At 31.4% G+C, this 13,282-nt stretch overlaps 1 protein-coding gene across 1 annotated transcript; it reads left to right on the top strand.

The window, feature by feature from the left end:
* Nucleotides 1–802: 802 nt before the first annotated feature.
* Nucleotides 803–12,493, top strand: LOC126739947 (general transcription and DNA repair factor IIH helicase subunit XPD). Its single transcript, XM_050445780.1, has 13 exons — nucleotides 803–969; nucleotides 1,028–1,127; nucleotides 5,918–6,172; nucleotides 6,230–6,463; nucleotides 6,514–6,734; nucleotides 6,789–7,001; nucleotides 7,427–7,705; nucleotides 8,280–8,451; nucleotides 8,503–8,601; nucleotides 8,677–8,856; nucleotides 10,349–10,525; nucleotides 10,578–10,787; nucleotides 12,268–12,493. Exons 1-13 carry the CDS (start codon nucleotides 965–967, stop codon nucleotides 12,409–12,411), a joined length of 2,289 nt encoding a protein of 762 aa, XP_050301737.1. The 5' UTR covers nucleotides 803–964; the 3' UTR covers nucleotides 12,412–12,493.
* Nucleotides 12,494–13,282: the final 789 nt, after the last annotated feature.

Raw genomic sequence — 13,282 nt, 5'->3', positions numbered from 1 at the left:
TTATCTTATCCAAAAACGTAAATTTCGGAAAATCGCGTAAATGCTGCGTCTTTTAATCTGTTAGGTAGAAATAGAAAGAATAATTATTTAATGGAATTCATTCATATTATATGTACTTAAATTAAAATAGATAAGAATAGTTTTGCTACAAAAGCATAAATAAAGGATACAGTACTAAAAAACGAAATTAAAAGATTTAAACTAATAAAGTATTTAAGTATTGCAATTTATTGAGTTCTTGTCAATTCATGCCAAAATGTTGCTGCAGCAGCTTATCAGCATCTTTTAATTTCTCAGATTACACTAAAACTCTTGATGGAAAGTTATTTATCACAAAATTACAAGAATTGCTCTTTTTAAGAAATATATTAAAATATCCTAAAACCCTTTTATAAGTAGCCTCGACCCTTAGGACTACGCTTTTATTATTTTTTATTTATGAGAATCTTCCATTTAGAGTTTTTTCCATTTTTGCAGAATTTCCGAGCAATTTAGCTTCCAGATCTTGCAACATTTGACCAATATCGCTTTGCATCAGCAATAACATAATAGGTACAAATTAAGGATTTCAATCCTGGTATTCCGATTACGAAAATCTCGGGATCCTGGAGAAAATTAGATGTCCGAAAAAAACCAAAATACGAACGAAGCAAAAAAACTATATTAAAATGAAATAAATTTAATTAAAAATATACATTCAGTGTAATCCACGTAATTATATTTCAATTACGTCATTAGATATGGCTAACTTGCTAAAGGCCATCTTTCTTCCCAACAATCAAGGAAATGCGAAGTGAAGAAGGAGAAAAAGGGGTTAATTTGAAAATCAAAATATAAACACGATTTTAAACGTCATAAACAAAAACCCTAATTTTGATATTTTCATAATAATTAAAACTTTATCGAAAAAAAAAATAGTAAAAAAGGCATGTTGTGAAATTTTTAAAAAGCAGTAGTGTCAAAAATGAGGTAAATCTAAAAAATAATAGCAGGTACCTTATTTATTCACTAAAAATATAATTTTTAGGTTAAGTGTGGACGGCCTTATAGTATATTTTCCTTATGAATACATATACCCGGAACAATATGCCTATATGTGTGAGCTTAAAAAGGCTCTGGATGCCAAGGTAAGGCCTAAGAGGGTTCAGCTGCCCTTTTCCTTTAGAGCCATAAATAAACTGAAACCATGTGCCTTTTTTGTAAAACCTTACTTTTTCATGCCAAATCTGTTCGCAAGCTTTACTTCAGCTCTTACTTAATATAGAAATATCTGTTTTATTAAATTTTAAACTGTATTTATTTGCCAAGGTATATAACATTTAAAGTATATATTAACAATTACCTTACCAGTAATCCCAAGTACTAGCTATAATACTGAACTACTAATAATGAACTCTACTTAACTCAGCTTAATCTAATGATTATAAGATAAGTACTCATTAGAGGGGCAAGTACCATCCCAAAATGATTGCTGTAAATAAAAAAAAAACAAGTTATTTGGAAATCAAATCAAAGTAGAGCTATTCTGTTAACAGAACTGACTGTTTTATAAGAAATTAATACCTATAGGTTAGATCCAGGTCTGACATCATAAGAGCATATTATCTGGCAAACCTGATGTGCTTTTTATTTTACAAACTAATTTAACCCTCTTGGATTTTGCACACACTGATTGCTTGCAATCTAGGTGCAAGAATTTTAGAAAGTTTAAAAGGCTCAAATTGTAATGTGTTATTTAGTTTGATTATTGTATTTTAGAGCTAATATTGTAAATTATCTGAATAAATTATTAGAGAACATTTAATATTTAACCTAAAAAAATGGGAAAAAATATCTAATTTTTAGTTTTTTCATAAGGTACCGTACGATGACGAGGAAGTCTAGCCATACTGCCTTGTCACCACTCTGGTTTGTCAAATGAAGAACAAAGCAAAAAATGAAGAACCATTTTCTTTAAGCAGTATTTTTATTTTTTAACAAACTCAAATGAAACTAACATCTTTCATATAGTTACAGTCACAGTCCTCACTTTCTTCAACATTGGTTTCAACCTCACACTGGCCTTCTAAAATTGGAACTAACCCTTCCAATTCTGGATCCTGATTCCAGTTTTCTCCAGATAATGATGCCAATAATTTTTTCAAACTATCTACTTTTTTTCCCTTTATTTTATGACCCAAACCTAATTCCTGCCATTCTATTTGATCGAATCTTGCTCGTGGTTTTAGGAGTGATTGAAACTTTTTTGTCTCATCTGAATTGCGATATAGTAACTCAGTTTTCAGCTAAATATTATGGGTGGAACTTTTTTTCTTTAACAAAAGTCTTCGACAAGAATGAATGCCAGTCACTTTTTTCAGATGCAGCAAAAGTTTTTTTATGTCAAGTCAGTTCCAAGTTTTTGTACACCACCCACCTTGGTGTAGATATCCCAATATTGATCTGGAGTTTTTTATAATACTATGAGACCCTAAGCTTTTTTCAATGCGTCCAAAGATACGATCGGCGGGGAGATAAGAGTGACCTCTAATTGGAAATATAATTTCTATGTCCCTAATCTGCTCACATGAAAAACGTTTGAAGCCAAAACATTAAAGCATGCACAACATTTATTTATTTTTATTTTGTCCTCCACACCCATCTGCAAAAAAACGGATTTTCGTCGCATTGTCTGGAAATGTAAGTTTTTTTCAAGAAATCGATAAGAGCGGAAGATATCTCAGTCGCCCCTCTATCTGCTTGGTGATCCATCCACGTATAGAATACTGGGTCTTTACAATTAAGTTTGGTAATGCAAACTCAAAAATGCTTTATTGTCAATATAAACATAGAAGTTGTAGACAAAGCCAATAGACTGTACATTAAAGGAATAAAAACAAGAACCTAATTTAAAATGAAATAAAATTATATAAAACTTTGAAAAATACTTAAATGCTAATCATTAAAAAATTCACTTAAACTATAGCACGCTTTACTAGCAAGAAATATTTTCGTCCTTGTACGTAGGCTTTTTTCAGTCTTAAGTTGTCTTATTTCTAGTGGAAGTTTATTATTTATTATTTAAAAAAGTATATTGACAGCTGTTGGGCGTAAAATGCCTCCTGAATAGGGACCTTGGGTAATACCTAAACTTGTTGCAGATCAAAGCAATATGAAATGGTATTGGGATCTTCAAATTTCATTAATTTATGAAAATGTGATGCACGGAATTTATGCACTTTTAGTTCAGTAGATAACTTTTGTTTTTGTGTAGCAATTTGAGACATACCAATTCTGGTTTGTGTTCTAACGCAGTAGCTACAGACATCAGTAGCGGGACTACCGAATCCTATATTATAGTATTTACTAAACACCCGGCTGAAATATTTGTAATTTACTTTCAGGTGCTTTTTTGTTATATAATTGCCAAAGTATGGAAATGTTGTATTCTGATGATACATAAATCCGTCGAGACTTTTTTCTTCCATAGTGGCTTTCCTTTCCTTGTAACTGACTAATAAAAGATCTTGCAGCACTCAGTTTATCCACAAACTTAAAAGTGCATCTCCTCCCCTTTTTTCTGTTAAAACTGTTTCCCCACTTTGCACGTTCCTGCAAATGGTATTCACCCTCCTCTGACCAACATTGTAAACAGCATTTATAAACCTCTGACAAACCTGCAATTTTTTGTTGCTTAACAAAACCTAAAAAAAAATTTGGTGAAACATTTAAACTAAAAAAAGATTTAATTTTAATAGGTAATTAGGTAAAAAAAAATTCAAATCCATATTTTTTTTAAATAAAAATAAATGTATATAACAGTTTTTCGTTTAGGTATATCTAAAGTAATGTAACTGACTAAAATTCCATCTTGAATGGTTTTATTGGATTTTCTATAAAAAACTTCTCGAAGTTTAATTACATCTTCTCAACTCACATAAATTCATACCTCACTTATTTTTTTCTTTCCCTAGTTGTTAAATTAATTTGTCGCTTTCGGCTACCCCGGTCACTATCACCAACAATGTGCTTACCATCTACAGACTCCATTGTGATTTAAACTTCACGAAAAAGTTATGAAACAAACACAAAATACTTGTACATAAACTAAAACCACACCGACAGAAATTAGGTTATGAAACAAACATTACATCTGGACCAAACGCGATTTGCTTGTCTTGTGGACAAAATACTTTTTGTTTGTCTAAAGGTGATGGACTAAATGCATTTTGCATGTCTAGGGGATTTTCGCAATATATTTCAAATGGTACAAAATTCGATTTGAACGTCCAAAATGATGTGAAATAATAGAAATTCGGTTAAATAATGTTGCGCCACCTTTAGTTCAAAATGTGAAAATTTGGACAAACTGCGTTTTGCAATTCTGCTCCTCAAGTATATAATAGAGCAACATATTTATGCTTATTGAAATCTTATCACTTTTGAAATCTGTACAATCAGAAAATGAAACCTATTACTCTTAAATAACACTAAAAAAAGGTATCATTTTAAATCAATGTGAAAATAAGACTTGTTACACTACACATGATTTTTTTCTTGAATGATCTGCATCCTAACTGAGAGGGTTTGATTAAATTAGTTTTAGCTGAGTAGGTTAGAAATTATGGCATTTTATTAAATTATAATATTAAATAATGTTTACTACTTTGTAAACTTCTTATATAGTGTCTTAATAATCACTGATTATTAAAGTGTTTGTAAGATTTTTTGAAGTCCTAGCAGCTTATTATCTGTATACTGTGTTCAAGGTGTTGGGAGAAAGTAAAACTTGGATTCAAAATGACACCCAAATTCTTGACTGAGTCAAGCTGCTTCAAGGGGATATTATTAATAACATATTGACAAGGCTTTCTTCCTGTTATCAGCCCCCAGGTCAAGAAGGAACATCTCATTTGGAACAGCAAAAGCACAAAATGAAACTTTTACAAACTCCAAAAAAAAATTCTGCATCTCAAGTAATTTTCAAATATAAATAATTATCTTAGGTAAAATATAAAAAGATCTATTTAGCAACCTGAATGGAACCTTATAAGAGCTTGAAACAGTGCCCAACACAAAAATACCATTAGTGTTCTTTTACTTAGTACCAGCTTTATGTAAAGTTAGAAGACAATAGAATAATGGAGTATTCATAAATAAAATGTACAAATTTAAAGACATAAAAAGTTGCAAAATAAGTTTTGCATTTTATATTTTTATATAAAAATAAGGATACAATTTATAGATCTTTTTATATTATACAGAATGAAACGAAATAATATTGAAGAATTACTACACCAGTTAATTATTTTTTTCAGGAATTCATAACAGCAAAATTTACTACAACCTAAATACTTTTTATTGCAATATAGCAAATAGGTTTACACAGAATCTACCATCCGCTTCAGAACGTTTGTGTTTTAACAACCTCCAAACTATTAAATGTTGGCTTAGAACATTGAATGTGTATTCAATGTTCTAAGGTTGTTGGCATTGATTCTTGGCTTGAAGGTGGTTCTCATGTTCCATTTTTAAAAAAAAGTTGGATATATTAAAAAAAAACATGGATAGTGCATTGGCAGAGGTTTTCTTTGATCTCTCTAGTGACTTTGATTGTGTGGGCCACAAAATTCTGCTATTAAACCTGGAAAGGTATGGGTTTCTTCCTTGATGGAGAGCTGTAAAACCCGTGGAACTCCCCACAGGTTTCTTCACACTCTGTTTTAGGACTGATCATATTTTTACTTTATATTAACGAACTGAGTGATATTAATTTTATATGCACCCTATAAATATTTTTTGGCACACATATAAGTACCTTATTAATACAAAACCCTTATTACATTTTCATTTGGACAAACTTGCTTAAGATTAGCAAAAAAAGGCAATCATATTTTTGAATGCTAATTTTTCTTCTCATCAAGAATCTCTATTTCAGGGCCATGGACTGCTTGAGATGCCTTCTGGCACTGGAAAAACAACCACTTTACTATCCCTCATAGTGGCATATATGATAGAAAACCCTCACAGTGTTAGGAAGTTAATATATTGCTCTAGAACAGTTCCAGAAATTGAAAAAGTCATGGAAGAACTGAAAAAGTTACTGGATTATTATGAAAAACTGGATGGACAGTACCCGAGCTTGGTTGGACTAGTCCTTAGCTCCAGAAAAAATATGTGTATACATCCCCAAGTATGGTTCTGTTTTTAAGTTATAAAGAGGAACAACTTATTGTAAAATATTTTCTAGGTAAGTGCAGAAAGAGAAGGAAAAATTGTAGATGGCAAATGCCACAGTCTTACAGCAAGTTATGTGAGAGAAAGACATAACATAGATGACACCACACCAGTATGCCAATATTATGAAGGGTTTGCTTTAGATGGCAAGGAGAGTAATTTACCTTATGGTGTTTATGGATTAGATGAAATAAAACAATATGGGAGAGATAGAAATTGGTGCCCCTATTTTTTGTCTAGGTTTGCTGTAAGTTACTTATACAAGATGCCATTCTGGTATAATAAATTTTTTTTTAGATAGTCCATGCAAATATTGTGGTCTATAGTTACCACTACCTCCTGGATCCTAAAATTGCCGATGTGGTCTCAAAAGAGCTGGCAAAAGAGTCCGTAGTAATATTCGATGAAGCTCATAACATTGATAATGTCTGTATTGACTCAATGAGCGTCAAAATACATAGAAGAATCATTGAGAGAGCGACTGCTAACATTGGTACATTAGAAAAACATGTTTCAGAGTAAGAAAGTATGGTGTAGTTAAAGTTTAAATTTTAATAATAATTAATTAATAGGATGAGGGACGAAGATAGCAGGAAGCTTCAGGAAGAGTACCAAAGGCTTGTGGAGGGTTTGAGAGATGCCAGTGTGGCCAGAGAAACGGATATGATCCTTTCAAATCCAGTATTGCCTGATGAAGTGCTCCAGGAGGTTGTGCCAGGAAATATTAGAAATGCTGAACATTTTATTGGTTTCTTAAAGAGATTTGTGGAATACTTGAAAACAAGGTATCGATTTGATAAAATTTAATGAATAACCAATTAAAATTTGAAAACCAAGTAAACAAAAAATTAACTGCAGCCTATAAGTTTAAAAAAAATTTCTAAAGTCAAACAATATTTCTTTTTTAAGGTTAAATATTTGCTCTGTGGATCTCTTATTATTTATTTATTCTCCATTACTTGGAATCCATTTTTAGAGATTACTGTAAAGAAATACAAAAGCTACAAAAACTCATATATGGGGATTGCGTCGTCAATATCCTATAGAAATCGTAGGTATAGTTACACCATTGTTTCGTGGGTTTCTTTGACCCAAACAATGCCATCTTTCTCTTTTCACGTGTCTTATTATAATTTTTTTTTTCTACTTAGGTACTTTTAGCAACGTTTGTGATAAACTTGTGTGTTATGTTTATCTAAATCCATTTTAGGTTACGGGTACAACACGTCGTTCAAGAATCTCCAGTTGGTTTTCTCAAGGATGTCCAACAAAAAGTGTGCATAGAGCGAAAACCTCTGCGATTCTGCGCAGAACGCTTGGCATCCCTTTTGCGCACCTTAGAAATCACCGATATGACAGAGTTCGGTCCTTTGACGCTAATCACGCATTTGGCAACGCTGGTATCTACGTACACCAAGGGTTTTACCATTATCGTAGAGCCGTTCGATGATAAAACTCCCACTGTATCTAATCCAATACTTCATTTTAGGTAAGTTGAGGTGTTGTTAGTGACATGGTCTTAAGGAAAAAAAAAACAACAAAATAAAAGCACTTTATCAACGCAAATCTAAAATGCGTGGGTCTGTGCAATGTCTTGAGCTATCTTAAATAGAAATTCATTATTCATTTAAATTTTGAGCTGTAATATTAGGTTTGAATAAAAGTTCTTATAATTACATTAATAATACAGAAGTAACAAAAAATATATTACAAACCACAATTTTTTATAGTCAGTAGTTAAAGAGCAAAATAATGTTTCTTTTATAGATTCTTCTAGGTATACATGTTTTGGTAGTTGATTAATGTTTAAACAAATGTAGGTCTTAAAAAACGCAAATTATACTCTATACTGCTGCCGGTTTCGCATAGTCAAAGCTGCAACACTGTCTTCAGGGAACAATAAACTGAAAAACAAGTAAAATTTTACGCTGACAAATATAGCAACTAAGATTATTTATTTTAATAATCTTTAAAAGCGTCTGTTTTTCAACCTAGTGGATAAATTTTGTGAAAGGAATGTTTTTATTTCTTTTTTTTTGCTATAGTATTTTCTTCTTATTTAGCTGTCTAGATTCATCAATAGCCATCAAACCAGTCTTCGATAGGTTCCAAACTGTAGTGATAACGTCTGGAACGTTATCGCCTTTGGATATGTACCCGAAAATTTTAAATTTTCATCCGGTAGTGATGTCTTCGTTTACGATGACCCTGGCTAGACCCTGTTTACTTCCAATGGTACTGCAGTACCTCGAATTTAAATTAAATTATTCAAACGACATTTTTTAGATTGTTTCCAAAGGTAATGATCAGGTGGCCATCTCCTCAAAGTTCGAAACCAGAGAAGATAATGCCGTGATACGTAATTATGGACAACTTCTAGTTGAGGTAAAAAAATCCCGACATCTTTGTTTATTTTACAAAAATGAAGAATAAAGGGCAAAATATTAAATTATTTTTTAGGTAGCTGCCAATGTTCCTGATGGCATAGTATGTTTCTTCACCTCCTATTTATACTTAGAGTCAGTTGTTGCTGCCTGGTACGACCAAGGTGTCATAGATAGTTTACAGCGATACAAATTGCTGTTTATTGAAACTCAGGACTCTGCGGAAACTAGTTTTGCATTGATGTATTATATTAAGGTAAACCAGAATCTTATATTTCGTAGTTTATAAAAGATAATAGGAAATCATCAGAAACTCGCTTGCAAGGGACTCAGCTAATAGGGTATAGGGTGGGCATTAAAGGGTCAAAAGTGCTTTAACTCGATTTCCGGCAAAACTGCGATAGATCTCGTAGTTTTGTCTTTTAAAAAAGAGTTAAATAGCAAAGTTGTAGGCAATAAAGAGATCTACTTTAACTTTTTTCACATTACCTCAAAATTTTTTGTAAGTAACCAGTTTTTGGTTTTTCATTTTGATTTTTTGCAAACAAAAAACTATGAAATTTGATGAAAACTTACCTTTTTATGTCCCAAACTCACTGTAATGTTTTTGATTTAAAATATATAATTTTTCATCCCATTTTGACGTATCGAAAAAGTACCCTCATTTGCACTCGAAAATCCTTCCGTAAAAATATTAGGTTTTTTCAAAGAATTCGGTGGGCTTTTTGTTGGTTGAAGTTTCTACTTTATTATGGTGTAGAAAAAAAATTAATATCGTAAATTTTCTCAGAAAATGCGAACAAAGGAGAAAAACTCGAGAAACCCTTTTTCCATAGGATTTGTAGTTTAGTGTACTCTGTAGCATCTGCCCGTAAATTATTTTTTCTTTCATGTTATGTTTTTTTCCATTTCCAAAGGGTTTCATTCTAATGTAACTTTTTCACTTTTTACCATTTTCAAAGGCTTCAGCCCTAGTCTAATATAGCTGCTCTTACGTATAACCTACAAGTAGGTAACTTATTAAATAAAAATAAAAACAAAAAGCTCATAGAAAAAAACAGTAATAAATACATCATTTATACCCAAAAACTAGTAACTTCCTTAACTGTATAAATTATTTATTCTCCGCTTAACAATTAAACCTTTCTGTCACTGCTATAAAGATGCCGAAAAAGGTGTACAGTAGGTACAATAAATTTGACAGACAATTCTTTGAGTAATTTTAATACAAGAAATTAAAAGTAATATATTAGAATAATCAACAGTAAGGGCATGAGTAGTTAGAGATCTAAAATAGTGCCTTTTAATTTCTGTAAGGGAGGTATTAAATATATCAAAATCTCTGCTAATATGATATAATAAATAGGATAAAAACCGTAATTTATTTGTTCCAGCTCTACATAAAGAGAATAATACATTTTGACGTGATGATTAGCGAGAAATACTAGAAATTTAATTTTGTCTAATAGATCAGAACAATCAAGTTGATTGTTGAGTAACTTAAATAAAAACACTTGTAAGATATATTATCTTCTGATTAAAAGGGTTTGCATATTAAATGGTATAAGTAACTCTTCCTCTGAATATCCTTAAGGAGGATAAGCACCATGGGTTTTAAAGTAAAGCAGCTTTAAAATCATCCTCAAGGTCCACAATGTGTTGATTATATTCATCCATTATACGTAATATATGTGGTGACAAGATTATATGGGCACTCCAGCCTAGATCTAATATTAAATTTATTTTAGGCTTGCGAATCAGGACGTGGTGCAGTTCTTTTATCAGTAGCCCGGGGCAAAGTATCAGAAGGTATTGATTTCGATCATCATTTAGGAAGGGCGGTACTGATGTTTGGAATTCCTTACGTTTACACTCAATCAAGAATTTTAAAGGCCAGACTCGATTACTTAAGAGATCAATTTCAAGTAAGGATTTGTTGATTAATTAATCTTACGATTAATTAATTACGGATTTTAGATCAGGGAGAATGATTTTCTTACATTCGACGCCATGAGACACGCGGCCCAATGCGTCGGACGAGCTATAAGAGGGAAAACCGATTACGGTATTATGATTTTTGCGGATAAAAGGTTTTCGAGGGCGGACAAGAGGTCCAAGTTGCCCAAATGGATTCAGGAACATTTGAAGGATAGTTTGTGTAATTTGTCTACTGAGGAAGCCGTGCAGGTGAGAAAGGATTTGTCACAAGAAACAATATTAAATCAGTATTTAGTTTTCTAATATCTTAAAATATATATAGAAACTTTTTATGAACGTTTCCATAAAAATGTATTTAAAAATATTATAAAATGTATCTGATAACCCTTTAGATATATCGCCATGAGTAAATTACCCGTTATTTTGTGTTACACGCCCAGATCCGATTAACCTTGGATTTTCTTAATACGAGTATCAACGAAAAAAAAATTATATAGTGTTCAAACGAATTAAAAACTTACTAATGGAAGGATTTTTTTCACAGTAACTGGCCAAAATAGTAGAAACATTAGTTGAAATTAGTGTAACTTCTTTCTTACAAAATGTTAACAGTCTGAAACTGAGAGATTATGAAAAGTAAAAAAATTGTCTTTCAGCAGATTACAAGGGATGCCATGTTCGCCTTCTTTGTTCAACTATATAATAAATTAAATATTGGTCAGGTTGAGGCAGCAGTATTTTGTGATCTATCGTAAGCATTTCAACGCATGAATCATTAGATACTGCTTGAATCTGTATTACTCCTTCTGTATAGAAATTACTCCAACAATTTAAATAAAAAGGCATATCTCAAAAAGTAAAAGCTTGGTGCAAATTTATTGGTGCCTATTTATTGAGTTTGAATGCTTGGTTTCAAAAATTTGTCTAGATTCTGTCCTTGTAATCAAATAACATAATAATAAAAGATAAAAGTTTTTTAGGCCTAAACTTACATTTATAAAATTTAAAGAGCACATTTCAGATTCGCAATAAAGTCTTATCTCGTTGTTATGCTTTGAAGGTTATAGCAAATTATTTCAATTATATCACAATAAAACATGTTTACAATTGATGTTCATCTTCGGCATGGCATTTCATTTTTTTCTGTGAAAGATTCGTGTCGTCCACATTTATTAAGTATAAAAATATTAGCTTTGTCTGGATTCTTCATCCTGGAGACTGTAGTGCTTAGTTTTAAGAAGTTTAAGGTTGAAATGAAGGGATTTCATTTCAGCCTTCTGTGTGAATGAACATGCATCATAAAAAGTTCATTCATACAGTTAAAATGTTGTATGAAGTGTAAAAGGGCATTAGAGGCATGCTTTTTATTATTTGGATGGATTTTATGCCTAAAATTTAGACTGAGAAGTTTATTTTATTTATCTTTTCACTGTCACGTATAGTGAGGAAAAACCATTTCTTTTAAAAGTAAAAAAAGCCACACGTGTTTCGCTAATTATATTAGCATCTTCAAAGAGGTATACAACTTATACATAAGTATATCCATTCAGGAAATGATGGATAAGTAATTTTAGCCTAGCGCCTATTGTACTGCTCCAACCTTATATTTACTGAACTATTACTGATTTTCTTCAATTGAAATAAATATTTTGAATTTCCATATTAACTTTATTTTAAATCATATATGCTTAAAACGTATTTTTTTGATAATCTTTACATGTAATTGTAGATAGCCAAAAGATGGTTAAGACAAATGGCCCAACCATTCACGAGAGAAGATCAACTAGGTGTGTCACTTTTAACTTTAGAGCAACTACAGAAATTAGAAGAAAAGAAACAGGAACAAGCCCAAGAAAAGATGGAAACTAATTAGATTTTGATAGGAAGAGTACAATCCATAAGTGCTTTTTTGTACCTTCGTATAGTTTAAGCAATAAAACAATTATTTCAATAAATAGTGTATTTTTTATAAAAAATAGCTATTTATGTATCAAGGGCATTGTAAGGACGATTATGCCCGGAAGGTGAAAATAGAAATGGAAATAGGCTAGGTTTCCGCCTGATGGGCATTAGAGTCTAACAATGCCCGTGGTGCATACAATGCTTTATGTTTTACCTAAAAATTGATTTTTATGAACAAAAATAATTTTAATATTAATTAAAAAATAGGGTCTACCTGTACCGGTACGTACATACCTACCTACAGAAATTTATCAAGTGACTTGCAGTGATTATTTAAGTTTGACTTTGATGTTTCTGTCAGTTACTCAGTTGGAATTTTTTGTTTAAATATTTGCTTAAAATGGAAGAAATTCCACAAAATATAAGAGAAAAGGTCATAAAAGCGACCGAAAATCTTTTGCTAGTTAAATCAAGGCAACAGTATGATCGGGAGTATGGCATATTTGGTATTTGAAAAGATGCCAACGCAATTGTTCAAATAAGCGAAACCGTTCTTATGGCATATTTTCAGGAACTGGTAAGTTATTGATTTTATTTTAATAGGTACATATGTTTAACAAATTTTAATATTTTTAGTCGGAAAAATACAGTCCGAACTCTCTCTGGACCAAGTATTCTACCCTAAGGTCTACGTTAATGGTCTATAAAAATATAGACATTTCGCAATACCATCGTCTCATATCTTTTTTAAAAGTTAATTCGAAAGGATATGTCCCGAAGAAGTCTAAAGTTTTGGAAGGAGAACAAATAATAAAATTTATTAAGAAGGCTCCTGATGATAT

This window comes from Anthonomus grandis, chromosome 8 (genome assembly GCF_022605725.1).
Source record: "Anthonomus grandis grandis chromosome 8, icAntGran1.3, whole genome shotgun sequence".
NCBI classification, from domain to species: domain Eukaryota; kingdom Metazoa; phylum Arthropoda; class Insecta; order Coleoptera; family Curculionidae; genus Anthonomus; species Anthonomus grandis.
This window is presented reverse-complemented; position numbering and strand designations above follow the sequence as displayed.